The 19,521-nt window shown below is 33.7% G+C and overlaps 1 protein-coding gene across 1 annotated transcript in view; it reads left to right on the top strand.

Annotated features, from left to right (window-relative positions):
* The first annotated feature begins 255 nt into the window (after positions 1-255).
* Positions 256-19,521, top strand: part of LOC106463130 (rho GTPase-activating protein 17-like) — a 48,009-nt gene continuing 28,743 nt past the window's right edge. The window contains exons 1-2 of the mRNA XM_013923107.2: positions 256-701; positions 18,781-18,931. Of these exons, the coding sequence (XP_013778561.1) occupies positions 649-701; positions 18,781-18,931 (204 nt within the window). The 5' untranslated portion in view covers positions 256-648. The remainder of the gene's footprint in view (positions 702-18,780; positions 18,932-19,521) is intronic.

The raw sequence follows: 19,521 nt of genomic DNA, 5'->3' as shown, positions 1-19,521 counted from the left end.
CATATTTTTGGGACATATATTGTTTTGGTTTGTAGTTGTACAAATACAGTTTTCTTATATTATTTTCATCATATATTTTTGTTTTAGACAGTTAGCATGAAAGTAGTTTTGAATTTAATGTATATTAATTAATTTTTTGTCCTTTCCGGAGAATAGAGAGCGTCAACTATCCAATCCCATAATCCACTGTACGTTTCTTCAGAAGGTTGAGTGTATAATAAATTTAGAAATCAGGTTCAGTGAGGTACAGTTAACGTATGGTAGCATAGTATGTCAGTAGTGTTTAGACTTAGAAACATTAAAGAATTTGATATGTAGATTATGTGCAAGTTAATTTAATATTTTCGCATTATAAATTGTAATATGACGCAGGGTAATTAAATTTAAAGATTGGTTAATCTCGAAATGTGGTTGAACTGACTATCATTATCATTACTATCGCCGTCTGTATCACTAGTACTAGTAATCAGTGATGAGCATAGATTAAAATTTACTTGTTTATATATATCTTAAGTTTCAACGTTTTTTTACGGTAGCGATATGATGATTATATGACAGAGGGCGGGCTTACGTTAATTTGTATTATTGTTATAGAAAATGATTTTAAAAATATATAATTGAATATTCAATATCAAGCGATGTGTGAAAATGAAGAAGCAGTTTTTCAGAGTTAAACAAATAGCAGATCAAACCTTCCTTGGGTAAGTTCCATTCTGTGAATATAATATGTATTAATTCTTGTTAATTATAATTTATAATTAATTTTTCATTTGAAAAGGGTTGTATCTTGTATGAAGTTGACTAGGGCAGTCTGGTACTGGTACAGTAGTACTACAACTAGTATTCAGTAGTAGTTCTACAGTATTACTAAGTTAATAACATACGACAAGGGATTATTTAGACTTTCAACTTAAAGTTAAAGGTTGTCCTTGTAGTTGTGGACCCACTCTAAAAAAATAAAATCCATGCTTTATTTTTTAAGAAATTGTAATTTCACCCTTTAAAATATAACATGCTGGCTGCATTTATTGTTGGTAGTGACGTGTTCCACTAAGCTATCCACCCTATTAGGAAAAGAAAATGGTCTTAACTGGTACCAAGCTTTTTTTTTTTTCTGTATATTACACTTGTGTTGTTTCATCCTCTTGTCTTTAGAATACAGCACAAAGAAATTAGAGGCCTTTTGCTATTGATCCCTTACATAATTTTTTAAACTTCCAATATCATCATTAAAACCTTTTCTCAAGAGGAAATAAGTTAAAAGAGCTTAATCTATCTCAAAAAGCAGGAGCAAATCCAGTGGGTAGAGGATTAATGAATTGCATCCCCACCCCCTTTCCACTGGATTATCCAAAAATTTACACTTACAGGGTGGATTAAGGTAGGGGATATTGAGTCTGTAACTCCAGGCCCGGACTTAAAAAAGACCTGTTATGAGGTTTAGTTTTTTTTACTTTACTTTTTAATCTCAATCATAATAGGCCTGGTAGAAAAAATTTGCCACAGGCCCGTCTGACTCTTAATCTACCCCTGCCATTGAAGCATATTTCTTTCTAAAGTTTTCATGACCTGGGGGAAGACCCCCCTCCCCAAGTAGAAATCCTGAATCTACTCTTGATGAGACAACTCTTCCATCAGTGATATTTACACATAAAAATGTGTAAACCTAGTAAGTTATAGGAGTGGAATATTAGTCATCTCTTACAACAAAAGTCAAACTAATTGACCTATGTGAATTCTCAGATCTTTTTTGTCATTACATATGAAGTCATGAATTAATATTACATCTGTTTTGTAGAATTACATGTGTATTCAACATTAATTCTGTTTGTTATAATTGATTGGACATCCTAAACATCAGTGAATGTTAGCTCTGATTTTTTGAAAAGTTGATGTAAAGAAAAAATGTGCACTAAGGCCTAATGTTAGAGCTTGAAAGTCCAAATTAAACTTGCATAATGTGTGCGTATGTTGACATAATATGGTATTTAATAGTTAAACTCTATTCCTAACTAGTTACTTTCTAGATGTGTTATTTATCATGTTTAAATGTTTTTTGTATTATGAATGACATGATAGATAAAGTACTAACAGAGAAGTGTACCATACAAGAAAAAGGAAAATAGTCAATTTTTACTCTGGGTTAAATTGATCTGTGGATTAGTCTAGCAGAGTGAAAAAACTTAACAAAGAATGAAGAATAGATTGTGGATTTTTAGTGAAGTGAAAGATATATTTAGGTTGATGAGTATTTTACTTTTTTGTGCATTATGTATATTGTCTAATTATGTTTAATAATGTATGTAGGTGGTCTTTTTATGTAAATTAAAAATAACCATGAGAAGGTGTCATTATATTCTAAAATGCTGTAAGTTTCACCCGCCCTTTGTTTTCAGTGATTGAATTTTGGAAAGAGAGCATTTTAGGAGAAAAAAGTAACATTTTCTTGTGTATTGTCTTTTGAATCATAGACATGAATGTAATTTTTGGCTTTCATTTTTATAGAATGTACTGTTGTATTTTAGACTTATAAATTGTATTTGTAACTTTTCAAGAAAGTTACACACAAAATAATTTTATATGAAATATTTTGTACATTTAATGTTCTTATTATAGCTGGTGAAGGTAACTTTAATAAGAATAAAACATGTATATGCTACATGTAGTTTTATGTAAAATTATATATTTAGCTTCAAAAACATTAATATACAAGTAAATATAAAAGAATTCCACTTTGTTTACTGTGTATGTTACACTGCTGAATCTCTTCAAGGATGACAGTTTTTAAGCTTGTATACATGTAATATACAGATTAGGATGGTTCTTATTTTTAGCTGTGGCATAGCAGCTCATAGAATGGCTCTGAGCTTTTTTTCAAGAATAAACTTTTATCTCATAGCTTCGTCGTATCGTGACTGATTTTAGATGAATTTCAGTTCTGGACTTAGGAGGTCAAACCCTTTCAATTAATGTATTTGACCGTGCCCAGGGTCTCATAGATTAATTTACTCTAATTCTGCCTAAAATAATTTCAATTTGAGAGTAGGCTGATGAATAATAAAATTCAATTGGGTATACTTGTGCCCCATGCTTGGTATTGCTGGTGCACTAATAAAAAGGAAAAAAAAGATCTCATATTAATTTACCCTAATCCTGCCTAAAAGAATTTCAAGTGCTGCGACTATTGAGGATTTCTTGTTGTTGAAATTTTGATTTATAGCACATTCATTACCTAATTTTGTTCCAATATACATCAAATTCTATCCATAGTGAATAACATTTGAGGTAGTTGAAATTGTACAGTATTTCTCTAACTGGGGTCTGCAGGGTACTCCATGGGGCTGTGAGTCATGTCCCAAATTTCATTAAAATATTTTTTGTAAAATTAAATTTATATAAATTAAAACATTTAGTTTTGAAATATAGCTTTTTCCTGTCCATATAATCTTTTTTCTTTTAAACAAAGAAAACATTGATAAGTTTGGTGAAGTTGCAAAAGAAATTAAAGAGGTCCTTGAGTGGGTACTAAAGTTTGAGAACCACTGTTCTATCACATTGTGGAACATTCCAGAGTATTCCACATTTATTCATAATGTTCAAGAACATTCCATATATAAATAATCAGTGATGTTACTTTTTACTTTTGAAATGTTCTGTATCATATCTTAAAACATTTCCTAGCATGTGTTTACAAAGACTGTATGAGCCTTTCTTCTAGTCCACATACTGCAACTTTTCAATCCATTTCGGCTATTTTAGGAATACATGGATTAGTCCAGTTATGAAACTGCAGCTGACCAGAATAAAGTAGCAGAAGCCATAGAGAAAGTTAAGGATAGTGTTCCTGAGTTTGCTGAAAGACAAATTCAGGTCAGCCAACTTAGAGACAATTATCAAGAGCTTCTTGAACCTTTCCTCCTTGTGGAGTGCAATTTATAGCATCTGGAGCACTGCATCATACATAATGGATCCAGATGTTTATGGGACAGTTTAAGCTCACTGGCCATGAGAAAAAAGGACTTTGTAACATCTGCATCTTTGTTCAATTCTGTCTTAGTGCATGGTTCACTGCTCGTGATTCCATATCTGCTCCTTATAGTGTTCTTGTTAAGTACAAGTAGGTGAATTCTGCCTTTTAAAATCTGCCTGCCAAATATTTGCTGAACATCTGTGGTATCACAGTGAGGAATTCATTGGTTTGGCATTCTTTGATACAGCTGTATCCACAGAGACAAAACAAGCACTGATAAAGGCACTAAATGAGAAGCAAGACATGAATGAACCTCCAAAGTGCATCCAGCTTAATATAAGGAAGTCCGGAGACATGTCAGTTAAAGATCTCATCACAAAAAACCACAACAGACTTCTTCAGGTGCCTCTAAGTTCAACTTGAATTTCTGAATTATAACCCGAAGTCATAGGAGTGCAGAGAGGCACTACAGACAGTTCAACACTTGAATGTTGTAAACAACAATGGTGAAAAGGGTATGAGCCTTATTAAGGTGTATAATGCCATCATAACAAAGAAAATGGAAATAATTCCTCCATGAAGTTATGCAGGATCATACAAGATGCTTTCTTAACAGCAAAAAAAAAAGAAACAGTAACAATGCATGAGTGATTAACCACACCAAAGTCATGTAATTATACCGTTGTACTTGCAATAAACTAATAATCATATACTTTAAATAAATCCTTTATAATACATAACAAATATGTTTTTATATTGCATAGTACATATGGGACCAGACCACTACAGTCTAGAACAGGGATGTTGGTACTCCCTGGAGAGGTGGGGGTGAAATGATGGTCCAGGGGGTGCATGGAAGAGGCCTATACAAGGTCCATTTTCCCCCAAATGTCACCAAGAGGAAATGTCTAATGCATACTTTTTAGGGGAGGGATGCAAGGGCCACAAAAGGTTGGGAACCACTGGTCTAGAACTTCAACCTCATTGAGGAACATCTAAATGTGGTCCAAAATGGATGAAGTTTGACATTTAATGTTTTTTATTTTTGTATATTGGAACAGAATTAGGGTTGAGAGCTTTAGAGTTTTTCTTTGTAAATAAGGACCATCCTAATATAGATACACATACATTGTTCTCATTGAAAGATATTTGATAAACAGATAGTGGATAACTAGAGGTGACAGGTATAAGAGGCTTGGTAAGACTTAGCCTCCCCAAATAAACTGTCCTTCACAGGGCATTATTCTCACCAACTCAAAACTTGTTGACAGTTTATGTAGAGAAGAGAGCAAAAGAAGATGTATGTGTTCTTGTTATTAAAGAGTTTATTTATTCCCAACTTTGTAACCCCTACATATGAAAGAATAGCTTATCCAAACAAAAGACTCATGCTCCTGCCTACATGGATAACCTGTAGTATTTTGTTTCCTCCATTTTGCAAAGTTTGTCAACCTTTTATGGCAGTTTGAGCAACCATGTAGCACTGCAATCAAGGTGACTTTCTTTGTTTTTTTTTACTTAAGTACTTATTCATTCCAGTTACTTTTCAAGTAGGATTTGTCATCTTGTCTAGACAGGTTACAATTAGTGTGGCAAAATGGTTTAAATAAATATTTTGTGTCTGTCTTTACTATTCAGTTCTTGAACAAAACTTTTGTAGGTAGTTTACTTATCAGTGAAGATCATATCTCGATATCCAGTCTCAAAGATAATCCCACTACGTACGTGTTCATAGTTACGAGTTTCTGGAAAATTCGTAACCGTGTTTCTTTGGACGAGGTCCAACGTTTCCTACTCTCGTGACAGGTGCTACCAATCAGCGTGCCCCAAATGACGCTACTAACTACAAGTTGCTTCTTTTGATAGAATATCTCAGCACAACGTGATCAGGTTCATGTCTTCGAAATTCAGTAGTTTGATTTAACGAATGGTTTTTTTATGTTGAACATTTATTTAATATACATTGTTGTCCACGCATAGTGTGCGATCGTATGATAACACGATTTGGGTGGAATCATTTCGTAATATCTACCTACGTTTTACACATTAGAACAAACTCCCAACAAACATGGCCTGGTTTTCATATAAAAGTTGTTTCTAGGTTGTTGCCAGGCAGAATGTCGGCGAAAGATGTTCATATAACCGGTTATTACAGCGTTAAGAAAGCGTACGTCAAATAGAAAAGCACACGATTTTCAGTGACGTTATAAATTATACGAAAAACAAATCAACAAAATTCCTATTTTGGATTAAGTAAGTTTCTTAGAATAAAGAGTTACTTCTTAAAAAGCTTTGAAACACATTTACAGCAACCTAATGAAACAATGCATTCAAATCTTTGTAAGTAAGAACGTGTGAAACGTGTATTTAATTAGCTATACAATTGCCAGGTTGATTTTTAGTTTTGCTCGAAGTGACTTCCTCTGATCGGAAGTTAATATTAAAAACGTACAATTGCCAGGTTGATTTTTAGTTTCGCTCGAAGTGACTTCCTCTGATCGGAAGTTAATATTAAAAACGTACAATTGCCAGGTTGATTTTTAGTTTCGCTCGAAGTGACTTCCTCTGATCGGAAGTTAATTTTACAAACGGTATGATTCTTGTAGAGTCTCAGACACATCGCTTTAGCGTACTTAGTTTATGTAACGTTTAACAATTGGCTTTATAATATTTGTTAAATTTTGTAATCTTCCTGCTCCCACCCCCTTAACTCTTGACTAATTCCCTGAAGAATGGTAATAGTAATGTTGTATTTTTCAGTGTTCCGTACGAAATATAATATCTATTTAGTTAATGCATGACCGCTTACTTGAGACTGTGGGTACTCAATGAGATTTTTTTCTTTTAATTACTGGCCCAACTACTAATGTAAAGCTGTAATTTCTGCACGTGGTGTCACGTGCACGCGTACACACATACTTGGGCTAAGAAGTTCTCTTCTGGGGATCTTGTGAACGTATAACTACCTCTCCAGCTTGATCTGGTGAACGAATGACTGTATTGTCAGTTTAGAGTAGCTGTGTACTTCAAATAAAGTTATTTTTAATAACAAAAACGTTCCTAAAACAGATGATTTAAGCATGGGCAATCCTGTATTACTAGTTCTTGCCGCCATATTTATGACCCAGACCGAAACACAAGCCATACGGTCCACGCTTTATCATCCCCCTATACTGGTACAGATGTGTCACGACATTTTTACTGGTTTCACTTTTACCGAACACGTACACACTTTCTTTAAACACACAAATTCTATTCACCCTAACATTAAATTCACTCTCGAACCGAAAATAACAAGTAGTTATCTTTTCTTAACCTCGACGTTATTAGATCCAACACAATTCAAAGCCAAAATTCACCGAAAAAAAAAACATTCACACGGGTTTCTATCCCCCCCCCCCCGGAATTCCACCCATGATTCCAAACAAAAATCAATACACTAAAAAAAAAAAACAACACCTTATAAACACAGCTTCAAAACTTTGCCCAACTGACTACTAGATGAAAAATAAAATCAACCAACCTTATAAAGCATTCCTTCATTCACACCAACAAGTTTCTAACACCTTTTGTCGAAAAATTCCTCCATATCTTCCAGAATAAACTCTAGTCACAAACAGTTAACGATGGTTGCTACTTTTCATGTCTGCATGACGTATAGAAAACATTTCCTCGTGTTGTTCACCCGATACTTTTAAAAATGTTAAGCTAAGTGTGCTTTTAATTTTGAACCAAGGTGGTTGTATATTCTCATCGATAATCATTTTAAAGGAATATTGAAATGTTTTTGAAGAACTTCATCGTTGGACTTGTTCTGTTTTTATTTAATTAAGGTATAGGGTACCGTTCTAAAAAAAAATGACCCGTCATTCATGTGATATGGAGTAATATATGATATATGATTCAATTTGATTGGACAGTCCTACGAATTCTCAGGCAGTTAAGGACTAAACTTTGACATCGGGACAACATAATTAAGCGTTTTCTTCATTTTAAGATGTCCAACGACATCACCCGTTATGATATAATTAAATGATCGCCAGAAGGTTGATTGCCAACAATCTCCTACCGATCCAATAAAGATATTCCACAAAAGTATCATTCTTTTTAGAGTTGTGAAGGAATATTCAAGATGATCTTTCCCGAGCAGTCCTGTTGCCAGGATAACAGACACATCAGTCATAGTCTGTTTTTAAAACTTAAGTTTTGGAGACTTTCAGGTTAATAGTTATATCAGCTGGCAGGTTTAACGTTAATATATTCATCTAAACCTACTGAGCTTCTGGCAGAATTTTCGCCAAAGGAGCTTCTAGGCCATACATTTTAAGGGCTAAATTCAATTGTTGGTTCCACTTGAGCAAGTTACACAAAATACGTAGTTCCGTTCAGTATTACTTTAAAAGTTAAGTCTCAGGTAGATAAAATCGAACAAGCAGTTTTAATATATTTTTCTATGAAGTATATTGGAGAATACTTTATTAGTATAAAGAATGATGAAACTACGCCAATATCATTTCTAACTACATTAGGTACAATATTATATTATGCGATGTTTGAAAATAAATTATAGTTGTTATTAAAGGTATTTTCAGACATTTTGAAGCGTGTTCCCGGATTTTAAAATAAATTTTTATTTAAAATTTCTAGCTAGCTTTTTCCGAACAAGAAAGGCCCCGGCATGGCCAGGTGGTTAGGGCGCAATCTGTGGGTCGCGGGTTCGAATCCTCATCCCAACAAACATGTTCGCCCATTCAGCCGTGGCGGCCTTATAATGTGACGGTCAATCCCACTATTCGTTGGTACAAGAATTGGCGGTGGGTGGTGATGACTAGCTGCCTTCCCTCTATTCTTTCACTGCTAATTTAGGGACGGTTAGCGCAGATAGTTCATAACAAACCAAACAAGAACGTTTATTTTTGGTTTAATGACAGTTTTGCTTCGGCCATACAAAACGGTTTCAAGTTGTGTGTTATACAAAAGACGCTTTAAAAAAATCACTCGGGAAAAAGAAATGCATGCTCTGTAAATAGTATGTTAACACGGATTGTGGGAGTTGGGTGCTGTTCATCAGTGTGTCAGTCTCACACACGTATTTTTCATCTCTGATCAATTTATGCGGAATCTGCAATAATGTGCATTGACCTTGACACATGTGGACGTAAAAACAAGTACCATGTCTTGCAGCTATTTGTACCTCAAAGACTTGTATAAAAACTCGGATATACAGGAGAGGTATGAAGAAACTATTAACGAAGTTTATACGGTTGTAACAATTTTTATGATAAAAATTTTGTCTGAAAAACAAACAAATAAAAATCAACATATTAGTGGATTTGCCGTTTGTCACACGGTGTCTATTTTCTTCTTGCTGTTTTTGTTAAATTTAGGTGTTTTTTATACTTTTTTTGTGGCTAAATTCATGTAAACTACATTTATACAGTATATCTAAGCAATCAGTACTCGTCATTCACGATCAAGTGTTTGGACACTTTCACTTCTGCTTCACAAGTAGACCGGCATGTCAGACCACCCTTGTAGGTTGAAATAAATGAGTTGACACCTTTATGGTCAGCACTGACGACATAACGTACTGATACGTGAAATATGGGGAACAAAGATCGTTCCCCTGCTTGATGGTATTCTCACAAGTCTTTTTCCACCAATACTTCAAAGTTCTGTCGTATTCGGTCAGAACGCCCTTGTACGTTGAAAGAAATGAGTTGACCTTTATGGTCAGCACTGACGACATAACGTACTGATACGTGGAATATGGGGAACAAAGATCGTTCCCCTGCTTGATGGTATTCTCACAAGTCTTTTCCACTAATACTTCAAAGTTCTGTCGTATTCGATCAGAACGGCCTTGTACGTTGCAAGAAATGAGTTGACACCTTTATGGTCAGCACTGACGACATAACGTACTGATACGTGGAATATAGGGAACAAAGGTCGTTCCTCTGCTTGATGGTATTCTCACAAGTCTTTTCCACCAATACTTCAAAGTTCTGTCGTATTCGGTCAGAACGCCCTTGTACGTTGAAAGAAATGAGTTGACACCTTTATGGTCAGCACTGACGACTTAACGTACTGATACATGGAATATGGGGAACAAAGATCGTTCCCCCTGCTTGATGGTATTCTCACAAGTCTTTAAAAAGAAAAGGCATTTTTATTGGGTTGGCACCTAACCCCAAATAATTAGTTGCCAAAAGTATTTTTAAAGTCGTAATCTGGAGTCCTGGCCCTCACCGTTTCAGTTAATATATGATGCTAAAATAAACAAAAGTTGTTAAAAAACCTTACACGAATTTTGATATGTTGTGATACCAATAAAATAGACGAAAAGTTAACTAATACAGTCCAGTTCACACCACAGTGGTTGTCGAGCAGTTGGCTAATATAAATAGCTTCTCAACCATTACTGTGTCTCTCATATCCCCGGTATGGAAGGAAAAGCCTCGACGGCAGTGGATGTGGTGTGGTTGAGAGATTAGAATATATTCTTCACTGTTTTCACATGAAAGTTATCAATATATGTAAAAAACCAAGTATCTGGTGGTCAGTCAGTTGGTCATTCTCGATTTCTCCGAATTTCGTGAGTTACACGAGTCAAATTCCACTTTTTCTCCTATAATACTTCCTCTTTTGATTTGCCATTTCCCAATTTATTTGAAATTAATCGCTATCATAGGCGTAAATAGCTCCTAAGTTTCGGCACTTTTTTTCTACTATATAAAAGCCTGTCAAAGAGGGAGTTCCCAGGACCAGATCAGGCGTGGCATTATCTGCATGACACCACATCATTATGACGTCAAGCTAGATAGGATCCGAATAGGAAAGCCGGAAAAACTCCCGTAATCGAAGACACGGAAGTGCATTCGCACTCTATCAACGCTTGTTAAAAATTTGTAAACGATGTTTGTACTCCCATTCACAAATTAGCTGAACCAAAGTTCGCACACGTGCTAAGATTCCACGGGAGGGTGTCCTGGTCGGACATACTGTCGGAACGCCCCCCCCCTCCCCCCTATTGGGGTAGCTGTAGAAGTAATTGTATGTTCGGGCTCTCTGTGAATTATGAGGTTGCCTTCCACTCCTGCAGCGGAGCACGTATATATTATGCTAATTTAATGTAAGTACGTCAAACAGGAATTTATATGAAGGCATTGAAAGACGTGATTTGTCGTATGTGTATAGTACTAGTACTACTGAAAGATGTGATTTGTCGTATGTGTATAGTACTAGTACTACTGAAAGATGTGATTTGTCGTATGTGTATAGTACTAGTACTACTGAAAGATGTTATTTGTCGTATGTGTATAGTACTAGTACTACTGAAAGACGTGATTTGTCGTGTGTATAGTACTACTGAAAGTGTATAGTACTATGTGTATAGTACTAGTACTACTGAAAGACGTGATTTGTCGTGTGTATAGTACTACTGAAAGACGTGATTTGTCGTGTGTATAGTACTACTGAAAGACGTGATTTGTCGTATGTGTATAGTACTAGTACTACTGAAAGATGTGATTTATCGTGTGTATAGTACTAGTACTACTGAAAGACGTGATTTCTCGTGTGTATAGTACTAGTACTACTGAAAGACGTGATTTGTCGTATGCGTATAGTACTAGTACTACTGAAAGACGTGATTTGTCGTATGCGTATAGTACTAGTACTACTGAAAGACGTGATTTGTCGTATGCGTATAGTACTAGTACTACTGAAAGACGTGATTTCTCGTATGTGTATAGTACTAGTACTACTGAGAGATGTGATTTCTCGTATGTGTATAGTACTAGTACTACTGAAAGACGTGATTTCTCGTATGTGTATAGTACTAGTACTACTGAAAGACGTGATTTCTCGTGTGTATAGTACTAGTACTATTGAAGGACGTGACTTGGTGTATAGTACCGTTGAAGGATGTGACTTACAGTGTATAGTACTATTGAAGGATGTAACTTAGTGTATAGTACTATTGAAGGATGTAACTTAGTGTATAGTACTATTGAAGGATGTGACTTAGTGTATAGTACTATTGAAGGATGTGACTTACAGTGTATAGTACTATTGAAGGACGTGACTTACAGTGTATAGTACTATCGAAGGACGTGACTTACAGTGTGTAGTACTATCGAAGGACGTGACTTATAGTGAGTGCAGTAGTGGTGTTGTTAAAGTATATGATTTACTGTGATGTTGTGGAGATTAAAGTATGATCAACATCACTTAATTATTTTAAATGATATAAGTATATTGCAACAGCTGAGTAAATGCCATTATTTGCAAAAGTATTCTTTCCACATTCTACAGAAGAATAAAAAGAAGCTACAGTTTATTTTACAGAATATTTTATTACTGTATATTTTGGGAAACAAGCCAAAATGCTTTAAATATTTACAATCTTTGACTTGTAGAATTTTGTTGTGGTGCGAGTTTTGTTCTAACTCAACTATTTACAGTTGCTACTGCAATAACTATATGGGTTATTCTATAAAACATTTTTATTTTTCAATATATGGGAAAGTTTAATATGTATTTGGTTTGTTTTTGGACTATTAAGTTAGCATACAAAGTTTGGTCTGGATTGATCAACTTGTTCAGGAGGAAATGCATCTACAGACAGAAAATCTTCCTTGAAATTGGATAGTTACAACACCGGTATGGCATAATATGTATAGTACAGATGGAAAGAATGCCTGTACCCCAATTTTTATGTTCAGCTCTATGTTACTTCACTTGGCAGAGTTGGATAACTTGTACAGAGTTTGGCAAAAGTAACTTGTCCAAAAGATTTGATTAAGGATTAGAATATAGTATGAAAATATTTATGGTTAATCTGATTATCCTAGCGATGATTAGCATGTTAAGCAATGATTAACATGTTATTTCATAATAATTTTAATTTTCATTGGTTAGATTTTATTACAGGTTTAAGAGAAAAATATTAATTCTAAATACTTAGCAAGCTACTTCTACCTCACCTTGTCAAAATTGTTGTTCATTAGATTTTCGAATCTAAATAGCGTATTAACCACTACTGTGTCTGATGGGGCTTGCTATTGTGCTGAAGGCCTCATTGGCACTGGATATAGCAGATGAAGTGTTGTTGACATACTATTTTACTTTTTTTTTCATAGTTCTTGGAATTCTAGTAGTTCAAAGCTGTTGTTGTTTTTTTACAGCAAGCAAAGTAAATACCATATTTGTGCAAATTTTTCATTAAAAAAAAATCAAAATGTAGGTGTAAGGTAGAGGAGTGTTTCACAATCAGGTCTAAATAGTAAGATCACACCCAGCTTTCATTGGCCACAAACCTGTTTATATGAAAGTAAACTGATTAGACAAACTTTTTAGGGTATACTTATAACTCTGTATTGAACCCTGAATCATTTCCTTTGTTGTATTCTAGAGCTAACTGTTGATAAAATGCTGAAGTAGGTTCAAAACATTATTTTAATTTTTTTTATCACAAAAATATTTTAAGTCCATTTTTCAGTTTGATCAAATGGATCTGCAGTTCCGTGGTTTGTAACTTGTTACCACCAAAAAAAAAGTGCTTTCCTGTCGAAGTGACAGCATGATACTGAGGTCTGTTGCATGCTAAGCCAGACAATGTACAGTCCTTTAAAATTGATGGCACATTACTGATATGTCGCATGCTAAGTCAAATAATGTACAGTCCTTTAAAATTGACAGCACATTACTGATCTGTTGCATGTTAAGTCAAATAATGTACAGTCCTTTAAAACTGATGGCACATTACCGATGTGTTGCATGCTAAGTCAAATAATGTACAGTCCTTTAAAATTGACAGCACATTACTGATGTGTTGCATGCTAAGTCAAATAATGTACAGTCCTTTAAAATTGACAGCACATTACTGATGTGTTGCATGTTAAGTCAAATAATGTACAGTCCTTTAAAACTGATGGCACATTACTGATGTGTTGCATGTTAAGTCAAATAGTGTACAGTCCTTTAAAATTGACGTCACATTGCTGATGTGTTGCATGCTAAGTCAAATAATGTACAGTCCTTTAAAATTGACAGCACATTACTGATCTGTTGCATGTTAAGTCAAATAATGTACAGTCCTTTAAAACTGTTGGTACATTACCGATGTGTTGCATGCTAAGTCAAATAATGTACAGTCCTTTAAAATTGACAGCACATTACTGATGTGTTGCATGTTAAGTCAAATAATGTACAGTCCTTTAAAATTGATGGCACATTACTGATGTGTTGCATGCTAAGTCAAATGATGTACAATCCTTTAAAATTGACAGCACATTACTGATGTGTTGCATGTTAAGTCAAATAATGTACAGTCCTTTAAAATTGATGTCACATTACTGATGTTTTGCATGCTAAGTCAAATGATGTACAATCCTTTAAAATTGACGTCACATTTCCGATGTTTTGCATGCTAAGTCAAATGATGTACAATCCTTTAAAATTGATAGCACATTACTGATGTGTTGCATGTTAAGTCAGACATTTCTGGCATGTTTTGCTTGCTAAGCCAGAGAGTGTGCTCAGTGAAAACATTATTAATAACCTCTGATGAAAGCAAGCTACCTAGGTAGATCAGAACTAAAAATTCACACAATGAATAATGTACGCAAGTTAATATACCGGTATAACTAGGAATATACAGTGTTATAAAACAAACTGACCACAATGTATTAATTCTGATTAATCTTAATAATATCTTGTAAGTTTCAACTGGCTTAAAAGATTCAGTTTAGTCCTAACTCTCAAAACTAAGTTAACAATGCAACACAATCATCATAATAAAGAAATAAGTGATACATACAAAAGTTTATAAAACATTTTAACAAGTGCTATTAATGAAACTAACATTAAAGAAATAATGGAAGATAACACACAATAATAATAATAGTAATAATTTACTATTACTGATTCCTTCTCACATAGAGAAAATATTATCCTGGAATGCTTTTTATGCTAAGCTAGACACTGTGCACTTCTGAAGTGCTTAATAATAATGGTTAAATATACAAAGTTATTTTTGTTAATTTAGACTAACAGATTTGGCAAACAGTTGCATTTTTGTCATTAGTGAAAAATATAACCATTTTGATAGGAAGTTTGGATGTCACCATTTTCATTATAGCTACGATGTTTAAATACCTGGAAAATTTAGCCATTTTGAAACTATTCAAATGTTAAACTGCTTAAAATTATTAATCCTTTAATCTCAGTTTTGTTTTGTGACATTATTATTTGTCAGATCTTTTTCTATTTCTTGTTGTTTAATTTTAGTTTAAATAAGAGTCCTTTGATGGCTCAGCAGGAAACTTGAGGGCTTATAATGCTAAAATTGTGCTTCAATACTATGGTGACACAGCATAGGTAACCTATTGTGCATCTTTGCTCTTAAACACAAAACAAACAAACAAAGCTTATATGTAGAAATAACCCAGACAAAATTTGATCTGCCATATTTGTGAGGTTACCATTTGTTAACTCCTCTGTCAGTTGTCTGTTAATGCTTTATCCTACCATACAAAAAAAAATGTTGAAATGTTTCTTCAGATATGATTTTTATTCATTCCATTATATCTATGTGATGAATTATTATAATAAAATGTTTAGAATGACAAATGTCCACTCTTAAGTGTCTAAATCAGTTAAAGATCTGTAAAAAAGTGAACAAAATTGGTGGAAAGGTTGAGTATTGCTCCTAAAATGGGAGGAAATAAGAATTGTCGTAGTATTAAGTGCAGAGTTTGGAGTGCTCAAGTTGTTACTGTACTAAGAAGTATGAATCATCTTAGTATTGAGAGCAGAGCTAGGAGTGTTGAAGGTATTACTATCTTTGTACTATTAAAAGTAGATTTTGGAGTGTGTAAGGTGTGCAAGGAAATATGAATCGTTATATTATTGAGCAGAGTTTATGGTGTTCAAGGTGTTACCTCATGAGAAAGTAAGAATCATCATAGTATTTATGGCAGAGTTTGGGGTGTTAAAGGTGTTACTGTGTGAATGAATAAGTATTGTCTTGGTATTTAGGGGTGATTTAGGGGTGTTCAGGGTGTTACTGTGTGAAGAAATAAGAATTGTCTTGGTATTTAGGGCAGAGTTTGGGGTGTTCAGGGTGTTACTGTGAGAAGAAATAAGACTTGTCTTGGTATTTAGGGCAGAGTTTGGGGGTGTTCAGGGTGTTACTGTGTGAAGAAATAAGAATTGTCTTGGTATTTAGGGCAGAGTTTGGGGTGTTCAGGGTGTTACTTCTACTACTAACAGACCTGTACGAAGTGGAAATTCCAAAGGTGGGTTATGTAAAGAAGTATGAACTAAAAGAGAAATTTCTTATGGAAATATTCTTCAGAAGTCGTATAATAATAATTTACATTGTTCTTTACCTATAGAATTTGTTTGATAACTTGCATCTATAAATCTTGCTAATACTCCTATTAGATAGTCTATAAAAAGTTTTAAACTTGGGTTCATAATTTGCATCTTATTACTGCAAAAACAAGCTCTGCATTTTGGGGCTGTGGGTGTATTATAAGAATGGCAGTCAAATCCATCTGTTTGGTCAAATAAGAATAGAGGATATTGTTGACCAGCTACCTTCTCTGAGCTCTGTCAGTTTAAAATTAGAAAATTCTGTGGGAATATAGTCCTAGTGTAGCTTTGCACAAACATTTTAATAAACTGCTCTTTCTTGATTATATTACATACTATTGCCTGGATCACATGGACAGCTTTTGCTACTGACCTTTGTATATCTGTTACAAGATGTCATGTTTTGTTTATCACAACTGAGTATAACTTATAACAGGTCTCTTTCTGGATGTTCCTGGTACTCCAAATTGATCTATACAAGGACTGACCTTGTCTTGGAAATTAAAAATCCTTTATTTGAGCTCATCTTTATGATTTGAATATTTTGTTTTTTACATACCCTTCCCAAAAGTGACCAATTTTTGGCAGTGCCACACGATCTACGAAATGCCAAACAATGTCAAAATGTAGTTCTAATACATGATATTCCACTATGACTATATGAATGTTGTTGTAACATGATTTTCTAATTAGCATATTCAAAAAAACATTTAACATAATTACTCATCCCTCTGTGGAACATCTTGTAGCAAATTGAAAGATTGTTAAAGAATATAAAAGTTTGGAGATGGCTTGAATGGGTAATGAAGAAAACTTTATTATAAATGTACAATGTTTCAACAAGATTGTCATTATCAGGTACAAGTAATTTACATAGACACAAGAATATACACACAGTATGGAACAAAGAGGCCTTATTACTGGAGATTGCTGAACACCTTAATAAAGGTGTATTGGTACCCTGAGGTGTTGGTTTAGAGTAGGGCTGTTTTGTTCAGTTAAGATTGCTTCCTTTATTTTGTGTTTGTAGATGTTTGGTTATTTGTTTAAAATTACAGTGCTTTTTGAGTTACAATTGTGGTAAACATGGGAGGGTTTTTATTATGTTTCGTGAATTTAGTTTCCAGTATTCTTCCAGTTTCTCCAATGTAGAATTGTGGACAATCATTGCACGTTATTTTATAAATGATGTTGGTATTGTCTGATTCTATATACTTTTTATTTAGTAATGATTTTAGTTTAGGGCTGGGTTTTATTTTCTAAAAAGGGGGTTCCTCGTCATTAGATTGTTAAAGGATATTTCATTGATGAAATCTAGAACTATAAGCTGGAATGTTTAAACCCAAAATGCCTTCTGAAGTTTTAAGATTTTTTGAACAAGTTGCCAACCTACAAGGTTTTGCCCCTGCTTTATAACAATTATTTTTACATATTTTAGGACATATAATTCTTAAACATGTTAAGGTCCCATACTGAATCTAGTTTGTCTTTTACAGTTCATATGACATCTTATAAACGGATGGCCTTAAACTTGATTCTAATGTTATCTCTTATCCCGTATGTGAAACACTATTCTGCAGATCTTTTAATGGTTGAACTAAGCAGATACATCAAACAGAAACACACTGAAAGTTGGCTCTTTAAGAAAGTGAATTGTTAATAGAAGATTTACAGAAGTTAGTCCTGTACTTATTTGAATGTAGGTCAAATGTCAATGCCACAAGAAAAAAATTCATAAGTTGAATTTGTATGAATAACTATGATGCCTGCAAAGCTTTTGACCATAAAAATATTGTTACTATTATTATCATTGTTTGTGTGGTGCATATCATAAAAATATTGTTACTATTATTATCATTGTTTGTGTGGTGCATATCATAAAAATATTGTTACTATTATTATCATTGTTTGTGTGGTGCATATCATAAAAATATTGTTACTATTATTATCATTGTTTGTGTGGTGCATATCATAAAAATATTGTTCTTATTATCATTGTTTGTGTGGTGCATATCACAAAAATATTGTTACTATTATATCATTGATAATAGTAACAATATTTTTGTGATATGCACCACACAAACATCATTGTTTGCGTGGTGCATATCATAGAAATATTGTTATTATTATCATTGTTTGCGTGGTGCATATCATAGAAATATTGTTATTATTATCATTGTTTGCATGGTGCATATCATAAAAATATTGTTATTATTATCATTGTTTGCATGGTGCATATCATAAAAATATTGTTATTATTATCATTGTTTCTGTGGTGCATATAATTTTTTAACTTAATTCTTTGGTTTTATTTGGGATTTTGATAAGAAAGGTAGACTTGTAGGTTATAGAATGTTTTGTGTAAGTTGTTGCTGATGCAATGTTTTTTATAATCACAATTTTTTCAAATGCTTCTTTTAATAACACAGGGCAGAGAAAACTGAAGTTTTGACAGAGGACCTGGTTAGTGCTGAGAAACGTGTAGAACTAATTAAACAGTCATGTCAAAACATTGCAAAGAAAGCAGCAGGATGTTTGGAAAGTGGAGGAATGGATCTTTTAGGTCCAGAAAAAAGACTGGTAAGCCTCAGAGATTTTTCCTTTCAAATTAATTGTGTGTTCTGCATTTAACCATACAAAAAGTTCATGAGTTATACAGAAAGTTCATATTAGCTTATTTTATAAAGTTATGTTGTTAGTATTTGTATATCAGAACTTGTGGCAAGATAGCAGGATCGTGGGAATCCCATGTTTTTTAGGTTTGTATCTCCTTGAAAACAGTATATTGTGTAGTAGTCATTGAGTCTGTGAAATGCATGAGTTGACATATATTTTAGGGGATTATCCATTTTGATATCCAAGTTTCAAATAACAAACTTGAACACATCGATTTCACTTTTTACCAATTAAACAGTTATACTAACATTGAATTCTGCTAGATCCAAAACTTAGCTAAAATTTGTCTATCAGATTGGCATGATAAGCAACTGAGGTGCCAGCCACAGTGCTCCTGGCCAGGTGCTTGACTCTTTTATAGTTCTTTGTTTAAAGTACATTATTGTAAGTCAATGTATAAATGAAAGTAGATAAAGGATACGAGCATTTGTAGTACAATTTACATTACTGACACCAGTATTGAAATACACAAACGTATTGAACAAACGAGATAG

This window comes from Limulus polyphemus, unplaced genomic scaffold, assembly GCF_000517525.1.
Source record: "Limulus polyphemus unplaced genomic scaffold, Limulus_polyphemus-2.1.2 Scaffold1332, whole genome shotgun sequence".
NCBI lineage: Eukaryota > Metazoa > Arthropoda > Merostomata > Xiphosura > Limulidae > Limulus > Limulus polyphemus.
This window is presented reverse-complemented; position numbering and strand designations above follow the sequence as displayed.